This window comes from Melanostigma gelatinosum (genome assembly GCF_949748355.1).
Source record: "Melanostigma gelatinosum genome assembly, chromosome: 4".
NCBI lineage: Eukaryota > Metazoa > Chordata > Actinopteri > Perciformes > Zoarcidae > Melanostigma > Melanostigma gelatinosum.
In genome coordinates, this window is record NC_136637.1 from 7,229,344 (window position 1) to 7,247,366 (window position 18,023).

Here is an 18,023-nt window from a genome sequence, read left to right on the forward strand (position 1 = left end):
ATTCTTATAGTTCCTCAGGGTCCTGGGAGACTTGGGTAGCACTAATGAAGATTAAATACCAAAACTGTAGACTCCTACTCAGCTTTTATTTAGTATAAAACCATATTTCTCAGGAAAGGACATTCTGACATATTGCAGTAATTAGCCAGTGTTTGTCTTTTGTGTGTGGCGAGGAGCTCCTAGCAGCTCGCAGCTTCAGAAAGTGCCTAAAGCGAGCTCGTAGTGCACGTTGTGACTGACGGGGTGAGCAGCTGAAGTACAGCAGTAGCTTACGCTCTAAAAAAAACATGTGTGACACCCCCGCCGCTCGCTCTGAACGTGATGACAATGCCTGGAGGTGCCACCGTGAAATTTCACAGTTCCCCCAGAACCCGTTATCCCCGCCCTCTCCTGCAGCGGGGACCAGGCGCCGCCGATTCAACGCACGAAATATCTAGTGTGACAAAATTCTTCAGTCATCGGTGCAAAGCGATGACATTTCTGTCTGCGACATGACATGTGAGCCACTGTGATGTGCGATAAGAGTGCATGGAATCTCAGTGGGGAAGATGAGGAGCTATTGTGCGTCGTCACGCTGCTCGCTTACCACCACATACAGCTTTCTGATGACACTGTGAGCCTTGATGACCCAGTTGACGGACTTGGTGCACTTGAGCAGCAAGACGACATCATGATGCAGCGGGGCACCGTCCTCCAGAGGTCGTAGATCAACTATGACGTCCACCTGGAAAGCACTGCAGGGAAGAAGAGGAGAAAAAAAAATGAATTTTGGACGGTGAGGTCTACGTGGTGTTGTCGCACCTCCAGCGTCTGGCCAACGAATTTAAAAAAGCTGGACGCATTCCCAGAGAAAAAAGATGCAGACATATGCACGACAGACCAGATAGCACTGGAGTGAGATACAGCGCACTACATACACATTCCCAGATCTAAATAATCACTCCACTGGGGGAGTGAGGAGTTATCTGGCAAACCTGGACTTGGAGACGCAGTTTTGAAATATCCTTCTCAAAAAGAACACTGTTAAGTGAAGAGTAACCCCCCCCTAGGGCTGGGCGATAAATCTATTTAATCGATTAATTCGAATGTGTGCTTTAAGGCGATGTGTTTTATTGAAAATCGAGAAAATCGCCCCCACCCCTCCCCCCCGTTGGGTTCCCGTAGTAGAGTGCGCGCGCATTGTTTCCAAACTAAAACAATGTCACCGCCGCCGCCGCCGCCACCTCACAACAACAACCCAGCATTTTGGAGACATTCACCAACTGTACTCCGCATGAGAAGAAGAGTGCCCGGTGGAAAGCCATCACGGATGCAGTCGCGATGTATATCGCAAAAGATATGGTGCCCATATACACCGTGGAAAAGCCGGGGTTTATTCACCTTCTCAAAGCTTTGGACCCCAGGTACATGCTACCAAGCCGTAAACATTTTTCTGACGTTGCCTTGCCTCGGCTGTACAATAGTACACGCCAAAGGATCTCTGCGGAGCTGGAGGGGATGTCATTCTACTCCGCAACAACTGACCTGTGGTCCAGCAGGTTGACCCAGACACCGATCCACTTGACTGGTGGAAGCGTCACCAACTTAACTTTCCAAGGCTAAGTACTTTAGCAAAGAAATACCTCTCTGTGCCAGCTACAAGTGCCCCCTCTGAGAGGCTTTTCAGTGTGTGGGGGGGGCATTGTTACATGCCACCGTGCATGCCTGAAGCCAGAGGTAGTAGACAGGCTTGTCTTCCTGGCAAAAAATATTTAGAAAAAACATGCACTACTGTTTAATACTGTTGGTTATGTTGTGAATGCACTTGATTTTGTTTACATGCACTTATTTACTGTGCAAAATATGTTATGTTGATGTTAGATCAGATGTTGCACTTTTGAAAATGTGAATGTTAAAGGGTCATATACATTTTATTTCATGCTGTGTTTGTATCAGTGTATTCAGTTAGAAAAGCTTACTGTAAAAAGTTACATTTGCACAGTTGTTTACAATGGAAGGCTACTATTTAATGCCATTTAATGTTATGTTTAATTTAATTTTATATTTAAATGATTCAGGCAAACAAAAGAGTGACCAAATACTTTTTGTATACTACAGGCACCTTTCTACAATGTTCAGGTTTTGTTTGCACTTTATTTTTATCAACCTACTTGGGAAAATCATCACAAAATAAAAGAAAAAAATGTTTTCAACAGCTTCTGTCATCTGCAAAAAAATTTGGGGGAAAAAAATCGATTTAAATCGTGAATCGGATTTTTTGTAAAAAAATCGGAGATTTTTTTTTTAGGCCATATCGCCCAGCCCTACCCCCCCCCCGCCTTAATGTGAGCTCCCATCCTAAACAAACTCCTCAGAGCTTAGTGAGAGCATCTTGACCTTGAAAATAAACTCTGACAACAGGTTTTCTTGGCTTTGGCCGCTCACCTGCTGGAGTTGGGGGCTTGGAGCTCAACGATGTGGACCTCTTGGTCTTTGTCGGGGCCAGATAGGACGCAGCCCTTTGATGCCTGTGGCTCCACGTAGCCGCCCAGGTAGTTCAGAGACAGGAACTTGGTATCAATCTTGCAGGTGTCAGAAAACAGCGGATCTGAAAGGGGAGAGATTGTTTGTGTTACTGGTGGGGGGAGGATCCGCGAGGCTATTTTGATCTCCCATGAGGAGAAATACAGCCTTTTTGTGAACCCCCATCGTGACCGGGAGGTCAGAGCACGAGGTCGGCTAAGGAACAGCCCTCCCCCCGCTCTGCTCATGGAGACTTCGGTAGGGTGGATGTTTGCTTTCTTCGACCCATTGGTTGCAGCTGACTAACTCCCTGCTCCCTTCGCCACACAGCCCTGCAGCTGGTATTCCCATTGTTTCAGCCCCAAGTGGGCCCCGCCCTGTGCCGGATGAGGTCGACCATGCTCTGGTTGGCATGACCCGTCTACTTATCAACAGAGAAACATAGTTTCTGGCTTTTACGTGGGAAAAGCCAGCAATGTTTTGAACAGAACTCCTCCTCAATAACAGGACAATAATATTCACAAACACATTTTTATATCAGTATCGTGTTTTTTCCCTCCACTTTCTCGACTGTTTGAAAATTCGTTGAAAACTGCTGACGAAGTTTTAAAACGTTACACCCCTTCTCAGCACTCAGAGAAAAACACAAGACAGCTGCTTCCTTATTTGGCAAACAGAGCCTCGGACAAAGTGTAAACTGAAAGTTGGCACCTTCCTTTCCGGAACCCTTCAGCTCTTGAAAGAGCTAAAGGTGAGACCTTGAGCGCTGGTTAGGAAGCAGAGTGAACGATCTGTCCATCTTCACGAGACACCACTGACGGCGCGGAGGAGTGGAAAACTACGGCTCTTCGCTTGAAGTAAACACTGTGGCACTCTGGGCTTTTGCCAAACCGCAGCCCCTCTAATGACACAAGTCAAAACGCTTGCAGGCTGAGCAACCGCTCTGTGCTCCGCAGCAACTAACAACACAGAGGGAGAACTTATCAGTGGCAGCGGTGGAGCAGTTACTTCTCTCCAGACATGAGCCGTGTTTTATTTCCATGCGGTGAAGGATTCTCATTAAAAGTCAAGATGTCCTGAGCTGATGCAATGCGAAGTTGGACGTGCTGTTCAGTGCTTGGGCCTGCCAGCGGAGAGAAAAGTCCACGTGAGGAGATCAATCATAAGCCTCCGATGATCTATTACCTGCTCACCTCTGCTGGGTTGTTTTCCACCTGACATTTGTTCAACCTATGTATGCCCTCCAGCAGGTTGTGTACATTTTTAGGTTTGTATTTATGGAGCCATATTATATTCGTGAAAACCATGTAACACTACACCACCACTTAGAAAAAGAGACAAATCACAGACACTTCCAATCAGCCGGTGTGTCTGAGACCCAATTAACACTCCAAAGTCCTAAATAGCAACCCGACTATTTTACAGTTTTACTTCAAATCACTATCCTGGCTTCCTATTTAGCTTCTGTAACTTCCGCATCTTTATTTGTCTCCCACTTTCACATTACCGTATCTCACATACGTACATAACAAGAATTACAACCACAAGGTTGTAATCCTCCGCTAAGCCTCCGCTAATCAGTCATGTAGCAGTTTACATCTATGTCTATGTATCATTGTCATCACTTGATCATTTTATCCTGTTCGACATTTGTGGGAATTTGTTTTAATTGGCATATCAATTCTTGAGTTATGGACAGAAACATGCTTTGTGACCTTTGACCAGCAAACTCGACTCAGTTCACCCATTAGCACAAGTGGATGTTTTGGAGGAAATACCTTTTCGACGTTCCTGAGATATTGCCTACACGAGAATAGACAACCCGAAAACATAATGTCATCCGTTCTGTTAAAGATGCCCTTTGGAGTTTTTGACCACTAGTTGTGTTATGGAACAATATTTATTTATGAGTGGCGAGCTAGTCAAGTAGAAGACAGCCAGTTAGCAAACACGGATCTAAATATTTAAAAAAGTCTCTGTCTCACAAGGAAGTAAATGTGTTCAATATGTTCGTTAGACCTCAAGGATACAAACAATGTGTTGTGGGAATTAAAACGTAAACATAACTTTTGGTTGTTGACAAGAAAATTCCACAGTGCACCTTTAAGTTAGGCAGTGCTTAACATCTTCAGGAACAACTATGAACTACAGATATGTGTTATTATTTTCAACTCACTTGTTGTTATGCAGCAAGATGCTCCAATACATAACCCCCCAAACAGAGAAACCTGTGGTGTAGCTATAAAGAATCACGCATCAGTGGCTGTACTGGACAGGTGTCCAATGATAATGATAATACATGAAATCAATCAACTAATTGTTTTGACCTCTAATAAAAAGAGTATAAGGAGTATCTAAAAATGCACGCAGTTCTTAACATTTGATGTAGTTCAGCAGAAATACTCAAACACACAGTCCATGCACTTCCTTTATATTCTCAGGCTGCACCAGCTCTTGAGGCTGTGAGCAGCTCTCTGTTACCACGGGTATCCTGTTAAACAGTAAAAGGGCGAATGCCCGTTGAGCGAATGAAATTCTTTTCCCAGAGTAGTGCATGTAAACCTTCAGCCGGGGTTCAAACACAAAAGCTCAGTAAAGTTATGGGAGCCGAAGGGGAATGGGGGAGGCGCGCCTCGGGGGCCCAAAGAGCTATGTTGGGAATTTTGGGAATCTAGCACACTCACCTTCTCCGACTTTGATGTAGATGTCTCGAGTCATCCTGAGCTCAGAGAAAGAGGTGACCGCCCTGTACTTCTTCTGGGCCCAGTTGAGGAGGTGCTCGTTGCCATGGGGAAGGGCCTCCTTCTGGATCTGGCAGGAGAGGGAGAAGTTTCCCGGCTGGAAGTGGACCTCTGAGCCCTCAGATACCTTGAGGAAGGGGAAGCGCAAGTGTTAGAGGACAAAGGAGCTCCTGTGTTATCTCAGCTCTGTGCAGTGGGATAGTAAATGATAACTGCATGTTTTCTATTCGCGCTTAAGTGACGTCTAGCATCTATTTCCGTTGATTCATTTCCTAAAATATTCCGTATTTCACTTAACAGTTTAACATTTCAAGATTAGAGTCGACGGTGACCTCTCTGTTGAGAAGGATATGCACTGAAGAAGAAGAAGCTTCAGGCGGACTGAAAAAAAAGAAGAAAAAAAGCTTTTTCCAAATTTAAACCTGCTCTCTAAACATTGGTGGACGCCATCCTTCACACTCACATCCCAAACAGTTATTTCAAAAGCTTCTACAAATATGCCCCGCATATTTTTACACATGTTCTGCCACACAATATGGTGTCTGGTTTCCAGTGTTCGCTTGTAGTGAGTCATCGCAGAGGTGTAGGTCTGCGTCAAAATGGCCACAGGGGTAGAAGACACAAATATTTGACGCGGACGTACTGACTGACTGACAGACAGACGGGACGGGTCGGCCATAACAGGTCAAATAGTGAGGGGGAAGTCTTAAACTACGGAGGGCACAGAACGTTTGTCTCAGCCGTATTGAGGAGGGACCGCCCCTTTGCCACTCATCGGAGCTCAGCCAATACGCTTCATTTCAGAGTGATAAACATTCACGTGTGCCGAAAGACTCGACCGAACAACCAAAAGGAGTTTGAGCAAACGGTCTACAGGTCTACCTCATTTCTATGCTTGTTTTTCTTCCTCCCTAGGTATCCTATCTGTATGCATGAGCTGAGCCGGTGCTGGCAGGCCCAATTAAAACACCAAATGCTCCTGGATCCAAGAGGAATACGTAAGACCACTTCTTTGCGATGATGTTATGCAGTTGTCCTAAATCGCAATCGCGCTCAAGCGATAGTAGAATAATATCCCTTTGGGGTGTTGAGGCTTTTCAGACATAACCGTTCGAATCTCCCTCATGCACAACATCTGCCTGACCTCTGGAACGCTCCTCTCGGTGTTCCTGGCATCGTCACCAGAGGCAGTAATACCGGGGCCGAGGAGACGGGCTCTGTCGAAGAACTCAGGTTGGTTTTTATTTTTAGTGCGTTTACGACGGCGAGAAAGATGGCGAAAGAGGTGGTGCCCTGAGCGGGTGAGGAGGAGGGGTCGGGGTTACTTCGCTAACCTTGCCACGCTCAGCAGAGTTTATCAGTTTAATTGCAGGAATACGACTGTAATTAGTCACAAAGAATTAGAGGGGAAAGCCTGAAAGCCAAATTAGTCTCTCTCTCTCTCTCTCTCTCTCTCTCTCTCTCTCTCTCTCTCTCTCTCTCTCTCTCTCTCTCTCTCTCTCTCTCTCTCTCTCTCTCTCTCTCTCTCTCTCTCTCTCTCTCTCTCTCTCTCTCTCTCTCTCTCTCTCTCTCTCTCTCTCCCTCTCCCCCTCCCCCTCTCCCTCTTGAGGCCTCAGAACGGTAGCGCACAAACTCCGACCACTCATTCTGTATTCCTTCTTCTAATAATGTATTCATCCTGCTCCCAGCTGGCTGCTCCTGATTTGCGCCAACGCCCGTGGGAACCAAAATTGCAAAAAATGAGCTGGTCACGCCCACTTGTGTTTGCGCTCAACTTCAGGAAAATAGAGCCCTTAAAGTGCTGGAAATGATAGAACAATTTCTTTCATGGGCTTAAGTGGAATATATACTGTAAATATAAATATACTACCGCATACTAACGTACACACGTTAAGCCAAAAAGGTCCAAGAGCAGAGTTCTTCTGAGGCGCAAGCGGCAGCCCACGGCCAACTAAAGCCGAACGCTCATCTTGTGAAGACCTTGTAATGTGTTCTGAAGTTAGGAAATACATAAAAACTGGATGTAACCTCGACTTAAAAGGAATTCCTCAAACTTGGCAGACAGTGGAGCACAAACAAAGAATGTAGAGGAGAAGTTGGTTACAAACCACGGGGGACTGAGACTCTTGCTTTCATGTTCGTAATGACAGAAACTCATGTAACTTACGTTTGTAAAGGTATTCAAAAGGAAGGAATTTTACTTCAACCACTGTTGGTTCAGTCTTATATCCGTTTAAAGCACTATTCCAATGTCTTTCACATTCTAAGATAACATTAAACAGTATATTTCCCGCCCTTTCTGCCTATAAGCGTCACCATATTATGGCCATATGAGCAGTCAGGAGCAGGAGAAGCCATGCCAAATGTTTGAGATCAATCATCATGCAGCTGTAATCCTCCACTGAGGAGCGACACCCTCAGCCTGGGAAATTGCAAAAGGCTGTTTAGAAATTAGGAGGTGTTGCAAACAGAGGGGGGGGGGGGGTGGGGGGGGGGGGGATGCAAAGTGCAGAAAGGGGGTTGACAGATGATATGAGCGTGCATAAACTCTCCGGTGGTATTAATGTGATAAATGCTTTCGTGGCTGATTGGATCTCGTCTCTTCTTGATGAGATGCTGATCACGCTGCAAAACGTGCGCGTGTTCGTGTGAACTGGCGGGCTCTTTAGTGGGGAAAACAACAGCATATGTCTCAGCACCACTCGGGAGCGATCTTCAACCCATTCCTGTCTCCAAATAAAAACCAATAGCGGCTATACCCAAGGTTTCCATGAACGGAGAGAGCTCTTGTGAGAGGGCGAACAAGCTCGTACTACGAGCACTGAACCAACGAGAGAAACGCGGGAGCGTAAAAAGCAACGCGTGGCAAACAAACAACAGGCAACGCGAGCCAACAGCAAAGCTTCACAGTCTTGTTCCATCCAGAGTCACAAAACATTTGATCCAGATCGAGTCTTTCAAGCACTGATGCTACACAGCCCTCCTTCCCTAACCATCAAAAAATAAATATATGCACTTGGCCACAAAGTCAACACAGCTCACTCTGCACATGCGTGTCACTTGGAGCCCTAGTGTCCCTTGGTAAAAATCTAATTTGGCATGATGTCAATGTTCATATTCCATCTTCACTTCTGACCCACGATGATTCCTGCCTGCTGCTGATGGACGCGGAGTACTGCGCGGAACATGTTTTACAACAAAAGTCTGGATTCTGGCATTTTAAAAGTCTGGTGGCCAACAGCAACAGTGCGCTCAGCGTCTCTGAAGCTTTTCCAGGCAGCCCATCTGGGACCAGGAAACTAAGACTGGCAGGCCCGAATCAGAGTCCAATTAGGCCCGGGAAACAGCCTCTCCGATGGAAAGGCAGAGCGAGGGAGGTCTGACTGTGGGTTTCTGTTCTGAAGTGTTAAGCTCAAAACCAGCTCCTCTAGGACCTCACCACAGCGACTTCTCCACCTGAGAAGGTTAAGAGAAATAAGTGGGAACTGGCAAGGCCACTAATACAGTGAGATTTCTTTGCATGTGTGGTCGTGGTGCATACATAGTTTTTCATTTAATCACATGACTTTTTTTGCTGAACCCTTCCTCCAAAAGGAGCAACCGTAACCAGGTGCTTTAGATTTCACCACATGTTGGAGCGGTGTGCAGAGGGCATCGCGACTCACCATTTAAATAATGTGGAGGGTGGTTACAAGAACATATGTGAAAGGAATAGATCGCACCATGTGTTTACCGATAACACCATTCACTGCATTGATCATCACTCTGGGAAGGATGCTGACTGTTGTCTGGGACATCATGTATGTGGCCATCAAGTACATATTTAAAACCTCTTTCACACGGTTCTCATTTTATAAACAAAAACATAGTGTCATCCAGATATGCCGTTTTCAACTAATCCATGGAGCTAATGCTAGCTCAATCAGCTAACTAATAACGTGAATAACTGTCTGTGAATAACGAGAGGATTTTAGAATCCGTAAATGTTTTTCTCCGTGTCGGGACGTTTTGCGCGTGAGGGGTAAGCAACACATCCCTGGGCCCCATGTGGAACTCATTTGTGTACCTGATACTGCATTCTTGGAGAATGCTGTGGTGTTGACATACAATTGAAAGTAATTACTTCTGGGAAGCCAAAAAATATAGAAAAGCCTTCAGAGCATATACCGGTAAAGGCAAAGAGAAAAAAAAAGAGAAAGTTTTCACTGCAATATAGTATCGTTAAGCCAAGGCTGAGGCTTCTGGGTCACATTTCGCTGTGATGTTCTCATGTAATACACAGGCTTTGAACACGGCCGATGAAGCACTCCATTTTTACATTTTTTATTAAGTTTCCCAGCAAGGCCCCCTGGTACCTTTACTAAAAATGGCTGGCTCTCCAGGGGACCTGGCTCCAACTGCACTGACATATCCCTCTTCCTCCCTGTGTGCTCCGATCCAGACTCTGTTGAGCTATTTTCAGAACTTTAAAGTGACACAATGTACCTTTTAAAAGAAGGAATAAACACTTTTCCTACAAATTAAAAGTTGAGTTCATTCAATAACTCAATACTCTCAGCTGCTACATCCTTCGATGGTCTGGTGTGATTAGTAGCTTATGGCGGCTAATGTTAGCAAACCTGACCTGAGTGAGTCAGTTATGATTGTCCTCGACTTGTGCTCCACAGAAGACCACAGAAAAGTAACACGGAGGGGAAGCTACACTCACAATGCGCCGGTGTCCTGTAACTACCGCTTTGAACCACAGAGGCTGCTGTTCTGCAAAAAGCCACATTGTCTCACTTTAATGACGGCGATGAAAACTGCCTTTTCTTGCTGATGTGTCTTGTTGATGTTACACATCTGGATCATCTCAGATCGGACACTAAAATGCAACTGTTGACATTCATTATTTTACAAACAAATAGGCATTAGGATTCCTGGATTTCATCAAATACCAGTGGGTGAGGGATCAACTCCTTACTCAGCAGAGCTTTGGTGGTTTCGTGTTTGCTGCCACACATTCCCCGTTGTTAGGGTTTTCGTGGTGTACGGTTACGCCCTGTCTGATTTGAACAGCTGCCAAGCTATCAACAACACTGTTAACGGGAGGGAGGAAGGGATGGGGGGGGGGGGGGGGTTACGGCCCGGCGGTTATAGGGCGGGAATAAAGCTGACAGGGCACATTACATCTTTTTATAGAAATACATTGTACACCACGGTGTGAGGGAGTGATATTGGTTTGGCAAAAATAAATGTTTTTAAAAACTCCACAACTACATACTGAATAATTTCATATGAATCAAAGAGTATTCGTAGTTCCACAATTATATTACAATCATACAAAAGAAAGCGCTAAGAATTTGTCTGCACGCTTCTGAGAGGAGTGCACAACTGTCGCTAAATAAGGATGCGCTGATGAAACGCTGTGTGTGTGTGTGTGTGTGTGTGTGTGTGTGTGTGTACACAGAGACTAATCACCACAATAAGCGTGCGTGTGCGCACCGTTATCGGGGCGGAGCTCTCAGTGAAGCAGGCTACTGACATGGGAACACGGTTCAGCATGTGAGGAAATGAATACGCACTTTTAGGAAGTAGGATTTAAAAGGCTTCGAGTGATGCGGGGACTCACATGAAAGGTACGTTTAACGCCCAGGGTCAGGTGCTCCGTCTTGATCTTCCAGATCAGCGGCTGGGGGGAGTTCAGCACTAAGACCAGCGGCTTCTGGTGGCGCAGCAGAGACTGGATCGGCTTCAGGTGCAGCTCAACCTGGTAAGGCAAAAGAAAGGGATTGAAGTCACATAAAAGGCACAACACACCAGTAAAGAAAAGGTAGAGCGTGGAAGAGATTTAGGCCTAAACAGAGAGAGAGAATTCCCAGCGCATCACGTCATCCCAGTTCACACGGCTTGCACTGCGCAAACCGTCAACGCTTTGATGTTCTCGCGTTCACTGAAACACGAGTGAAAGCACCAGGCGGTACAGTCACTATCCTGGTGTAATTGCTGCGCTGTGATGTAGATTGTTCTTCTTTATCGGGCTTTGTGGTTGTTTATGCACTCCCTTTGCTGATAAACTCACAGAGACGGCATGCTGTGTTCTCCCTAAAAGGCGCTTGCTTAGCTCCGATACGAAGCCTCAGCGGGGTCTGAACTTTCACACAGTGGAGTCTTTGTTGGGGGGGGGGGGGGGGGGATAGTAAGTGGCGGGTCCCTGTTACTATCTCCACAGCACGCTACTATGCCTTTTGGTACTCAGCCTGCCATTTAAAATGGATTTTCACAGTCTGGTAGAGAGACGGGGAAAACAAACTTGATGTTTTGGGACATAAACTGTTGTTTTCTTGTTTCCACCATTTGGACCAAATCTAGTCAGGTGGTTAATGGCCTGAGCGTGCACTCAACTTACACTTACAAGGATCTGGCTTTCTATCGCCCCCCTTGCTGATAAGCACAGCTTTTTAAATAGCACTGCTCAATTGGTAACATTGCCATTGACGCCAGAGTTGTTAAAACATCCTCCATCGTTCTCTCCCGTTTTGATGAGCAGTGATGCTCCAGAGGCTACGGTGATCGCTCCGACACTCGTCTTTAAACTTCCTCCCCTCTGTGTTCCCAGACTAATCCCATTAGCCCCGTCCTGTGTGTCAGCGGTGAAAGGCTGCAAATCATTAATTCCACCCACAAGGATTCATATTACATAATAGAACCACCCATACGGAAACTTAAGGAGTCGCAGCTCGCGAAAAACACTGGCCCGACACTTTCCTCAATCAATCCAGCCTCTGAAGCTGATGACGGAACCAGCGATCTGTGATGACGGTGTTGTGACGTTGATCTTTCATTCCAGGAGTTGACCAATGAAAATCCGGACTGTTGCCGTTGGTACACCATTTTCTGTCAGATTAATATGTTCTTTGTATGCCGACGTCTGTCCTATTCACACCAGAGACTCTGTATCATCAACACATCAGTAAGTCTTCCCCTAGAATCTAGGGCCTAGATCAACAAGGTGATCACGGAGCTGGCTCAATTAGTAGTTGAACGTGAAGTGATTTCATAACGAGCTAGCTAATCAGTGTAAATTACTGAAAGTTAGATAGTGAACAGTATTCTGAATCATCCAGCTCTCGGCATAATAATAAAAAAATGAATATGCGTAGTTTCCAAACCAAACTCTTCCCTTGTGATTGCTCATGGAAAAAATTTATAAAATGCATGTCAACAATAATGACCATGAGGCAAACTCTGTCTGCTGATGAGGATGCTGTGATATGATCGAAAGCTCCAGAAGCACAACTGAATGAACCTTCGGGTGACAATGCAGCGCAGGCCATAAATAACGGCCTGCAGTTCCATTCACAGGCAATAACCACCATTCAAATGTCCATATTGTTCAGAAAAATTATGAAATGATCTTGTCAGTAGACAAGACATGAAAAAATACTGCTCTGTGTATCTCTATCTCTCTCTCACTCACACACACACACACACACACACACACACACACACACACACACACACACACACACACACACACTCCTGCTCTCTATTCCTTCCAGTAAGTGTCGTAGTGTAGTGTGATTTGTATCTCCTGGCAGATGCTCTGCGTTCAAAGACCTGTCACTGTGATGCTGCATGCAGCCATTTAACAAGAGACACCGACAGCACAGACAGGGCGAACACGAAGCATCAAAGCCTAATTACCAGCCCTCCACAGATGTACGCCCCGGAGGAGAGCGACACAAACGAGTGTTTAGTGATGTGGTCCATGAAAGTGCTACGCAAATCATTAAAAAGTCCTTCTGAGAGAGGAGAGTGGAAGAAATTACTGGATGTTGATCCAAACACATGGATCAGAGACTCAGAGCTCTCTCGCTCTCTTTTTTATTGTTTTTGCATATTTGCTCCCCCTTAGTCCAGACTCTGGAAAAAGCGAGTACATCGCTCCTCTGAGAATAACAACCAAGATATAATCATACCTGGCTTGGCTTTGAGGCCCTGGCTTTGAGAGATGGAAGAGAGAGGCAGAGGAAGAATGGGAGCGAGCGAGGGAGAGAGATGTAAAAAGAAGAGGAATTTTAAACTCAGACAGAAACATTTCCAGGAGACGTGAGTCACCTGAAAACACAGGCATAAACAGAGTGATGTGGAGAGGAAGTGCCAAGAGGCACCGACGGTGAGGAAGAGAACAATGCTGCCATTATCTGCCGTTAATCAAGGTTTTAGCGAGTACACAGTGATAATACCAAGCTTGATCAGTTCTGACAAGAGCTTGGGTTGCACAATGGATGCAGCAGCTGGTGTGCATCTCTTCTGCCCGCGGAGATGCCGTCACGAGGTCTGGCAGGACCGGCAACAGACCTTGGACCTGGTTGCACGATCATACCGGAACATAGCAGTGTCCGCATATGCGTGTCCACCTTTGATACTTCAACGAAGCATAATCTGTGTTGGGTTTTCACCAGCAGTAACTCAACAGGACTCAGACGGCATGTCTCAGGTGGGCTCCAGTCCTGGTTTCCCTACTCTCTTCCCTTTGCTCTCCTCAGGAGACGAACTCCAGTGTGGGGGGGAAGATGATGTGATATGTATCTTTGATAAGTATTCAGGATTGTGCCCACATGCTGTCCACACCTCACTGAGATCCGAACCCAGTGCGAGCCAGGCAACCTCGGCATGTGGTTCGGCTGATTCGGATCAAAGTTCGAGCGAGACCCGATCTCTGGGTCAGAGATGGCAAACGTCCCATTGAGAAGACAAGTGTCCCCGCGGCCTAAGTCACACAGCCAGGGTGTGGAGAGACGAGGTGCAGAAACACCAGGCATCAGAGTGCCTCTAATAGTGTTGGCGAGGATCAGGTGGCGCTGAGTTGTCCCTCTTGCGGCTACCTTCAGGAGGCCACGCCTGATTGATTATCAGGCTGGCACAAGGATTTAGGGGGTCCAGTGTCCATTACAGTTACGGGGGGCAGCAGCCAGGGATGGAGGCTTGTCCACCCTATCACGTTACTGAAACTACACTCCACACAGGGGACGACAGCTGTAGCAGCATAAGCCGGGCCTGTCACAGAGCATACCATTAGTGGTGGTAGCATGTGTAAACAATGGCAATGTTAAAAAAGAAACAACACATCTTCAAATTTAAGCTCTAAATCAACAGCCGACTGGAGCCACAACCCAAAACGACGAATCCCACGCTGGCCTTAATTGTATAACAAAGCCTCATGGGTAGATCTAGAACGTGCCGATACCCGTGACGCTGTAATTATAACGCCTGATCTGTTTGTGCTGTCTTGAGCATGTGGTTGCAATTTCGGGACCTTGCAGGCCAAACTAAATCACACTAAGTTTCAAGTGCGCTTCACCAACACTGTGCATCGACGTTGCGATACTTTCACAGTATTAACTAGCAGACGCCCTGCAGCCGGGGCTCAGTGGCCTTGCAGCTTCCTCTATTGACGGAGCTGATTAAGCGCCTGATGATCCCGTGTTGATGCAGAGAAAACCCCAAAACATCCTTTAATTAGCCAAAAAAGTGGGACTAATCTAGGAACACACACACTCTCCCTCCCAGGAAACAATAATCAAAGAGAGCACAATGTATTCCGTGGCATGAAACAGAGACGCGCGGCGCAATGTCTGAATAACAACGACTGGGTTGCACATTTTTAAATAGGAGACACTTAAAAAGAGAAGTACAGAGAGGGCTGGCTGGGAGCTGAGAAAGGCCGCCTGCCTGGGACCAATCACAGCGTGTTATCTGAAGCCTGCGCATGTGCTTGTGTGTTGTCTGTCTGGATCTTGGTTCTTTCTGGATCACTGAGGTAAGTGGGAGCCGGACCGAAAACCCGTTGACCGCTCTTATCAGTGCCACCCACATATTTGAGTGCGACGGGGACGCTACATGGAGCCTGCTGAGCCGCGATGGCAATCAGTCTGCACGCAGTTCAAGCGCACAAGCTGCGAGAACACAGCCTGGAAAAGATGTCAAAGTGAGACGGGACCTGCTGGATAGCAATCTGTGAGTGATATGGCAGAATGGTAGGACATGCTGAGCAAAATAACTCAGCATCCAGGCGGGGGGTTCGGGGGGGGGTCAGGAGGATAGACCGAGATTACGCTCTGATTAAAGTTAAACAGGAAATAAAGTCAATTCTTTGTGCAACTAAATTGTATTAATGCATATTGTACTTTTATTTATTCATAGTTCCCCCCCCTGTGAGTTCACCAGGGTATGAAACCTGAGTTCCATCAGACAACGTGGATGCTGTGATTTCATTGGTAATGTCACTTAAATTTCAAAAGGCCACACAGCCAGGTATTTGGCTGATCTGGGCTGATGTTCCATTTGTGATTTGAACGCTTCCTCCGTGACTTCAGATGTTCCACCTTTTATATAAAATGTATTCACATCTGGAGAACTCCAAGGAGATAAAAAAAAAACATTGTCCTCGTGAGCAAAAAATAGTACGACTGCATGACATTCCGTAAGCCCTAAAAGCAAGTTTAAATAAAACCGTTGCCTGCTTTGTGTGTGTGTGTGTGTGTGTGTGTGTGTGTGTGTGTGTGTGTGTGTGTGTGTGTGTGTGTGCGAGCCCTAGTCTTATCTGACACTGTGCTCTCGCCAGCTGTTTGTGCCCGGTGAGCTCCTCCAGCTCGTCCAAAGATATCTACGAATTCCAGCCGATAAAACAATCATCTGCTCTGCCTCACCCTGTTTCGGAGCCAGTGGCCGTGTTTGATGTTTGCCTTTTGGTCAGCTGATTGGAGAGAGATGGCAGATTGGCGCTATCACCCCTAGTGTTTATTTTCTGCCCCATCACCCGGCTGTTTTGAGTCGCTTGTTTTCTGCTCCACGGTTTGCAGTAACTGGGGAACTAGGTGTTTGCCAGAGTGCCAAGCTCTGCATCAGCGCACATGTGGTGGTGGGAGTTTGTTAGCAGGGTGCAAAAAGGCCACTTGGGCATGTGACAGGAGGACCATATAGAAAAATGTTCAAACTTGATACCTACACCGTTGAAACCAAAGTTAGGTGGGGGGGGGGGACACACTTCAGGATGAGGTCATTGTTTTGGTAGAGCTTAAGTGGCAAAGCACCAACACCTTCAGGTCAACAGTCAACCGGCAAAAAGATATTTTGCCTCGGAATCCTCAGGGGTTTAAAGCTTGGCTGAAATTTGAGCAGCGAGTCGAGTTAACAGCAGAGCTCCCCTTGACTGTAACTCTCATTTCTTCTCTCTCTCTCCAGAAGATTAGATCTTTTTTTATACTAATCCTGGTTGAATTGAATTGTTTGAAAATGTGAAAATGATTCCCAGCATTACTTGAGGAAATCACGACTCACGCAAAGCCCCAACTTGGCACTGCAGCCTTTACTCTGACTTGCCAGGCCCGAGCAGTGACTTCACTCGTCCTGTTCCAGGATACTGGCTCTTAGCGTCGTGGTCTTATACTGAGAGGCCCAGATGGGTATAAGACAGAAAAGGGGCTTCTGTTTCTTTGCTCAGGACCATTGGAGCTGAGGAAACCATCACTCTGTTTTTCAGACAAATGTGAATAACACTTCAAATAATAAAAAAGAAATATTGTACAGGCGAGCCAGTGTCAGTACTGGTCATTTTATGGTTATGAATCTGTGAAACAAACAGCCCATTGTCTGAAAGAGACGTCAAGTATAAATCTGGAGTATGTATGATTCAAAAAAAGAAAATTGTTGGTTTGAAATTGCAAACTGGCCAAATAAAGCCAGCCCACAAATCTCCCTCATTGTGGTCTGGCAATGCTCAGTGGGCGTTGTGTAAGTTGGGTCATTTAAGACTAAAAAACAAAAAGGACCAATGGACTATTTGACTCGTTATAGTAGGAAAAGCACAGACTCTGCACTATTATGTGTCCCAGTAAGCTATTCCAGTGAGACAGCACAACACCAGCGCCTCTGTTAAGTGGAACGCAGCAGTCATTAATGGTATTGAATACACTCTTCTGGAAACATTACACTTCTCATTGAAATCAGTTTCTAACAAGACAAATTTAAAATGTTCTAACAAGAGCCTAGAGCCAAGCTAGCTGCTTTGTGATTCCGTAATTAGGCTTTGAGATAAATGCTAATGCTGGCATGCTAACATGCTCACAACGACAACGCTAACGTGCTGATGTTAAGCAAGAATAATGTTAACCATGCTCACTGTCTTAGTTTAGCATGTTAGCATGCTAACATCATGCTAATGCTGGCACGCTAACATGCTCACAACAACAACGCTAACATGCTGATGTTAAGCAAGAATAATGTTCACTGTCTTAGTTTAGCATGTTATCATGCTAACATCTGCTACAGCTGGTGTTATTTTGTTAAAGTCTTTGAAGTTTTTCAAGTATTGCACGAATGTAATTTTTAACCTGACAATGGCGCAAGACAACATGTGAATGAGTCAACAAAGTCGTCACTAATTCATTATTTTATGTTGATACAAGAGCCTGACAGCTGTTCCACGTTATTTTAAATCAGCAACACATTTGTTAAATAAAATGGGCACTGATGATCATACTTTAATTTGCGATGCATCAAGAACAATAAAAGAAAACTTACTCATGACTCCATTAAAGCTCCAATCATACAGCGTTCCACCTAAATCGAGCACAGACGGCTACACTTTCACCTCAGCAGCTTTGAGCACATGGCTTGTACATCACTAGAATACTATCCAAAATATTATGGTGGGTATTTCTGGCTTTGGGCCACTTGAATGAATGATTAGCATATTTCTTCCTTCTGTTGTGTTATGCTACGGTGACTGCGGGC

General features: G+C 45.8%; 1 protein-coding gene across 1 annotated transcript in view; it reads right to left on the reverse strand.

Annotated features, from left to right (window-relative positions):
* Nucleotides 1-18,023, reverse strand: part of tgfbr3 (transforming growth factor, beta receptor III) — a 60,507-nt gene that overhangs the window by 21,587 nt on the left and 20,897 nt on the right. Inside the window, exons 4-7 of the mRNA XM_079267397.1 lie at nucleotides 10,855-10,992; nucleotides 5,187-5,370; nucleotides 2,425-2,587; nucleotides 587-734 (exon numbers count right to left, since the gene is read on the reverse strand). Of these exons, the coding sequence (XP_079123523.1) occupies nucleotides 587-734; nucleotides 2,425-2,587; nucleotides 5,187-5,370; nucleotides 10,855-10,992 (633 nt within the window). The remainder of the gene's footprint in view (nucleotides 1-586; nucleotides 735-2,424; nucleotides 2,588-5,186; nucleotides 5,371-10,854; nucleotides 10,993-18,023) is intronic.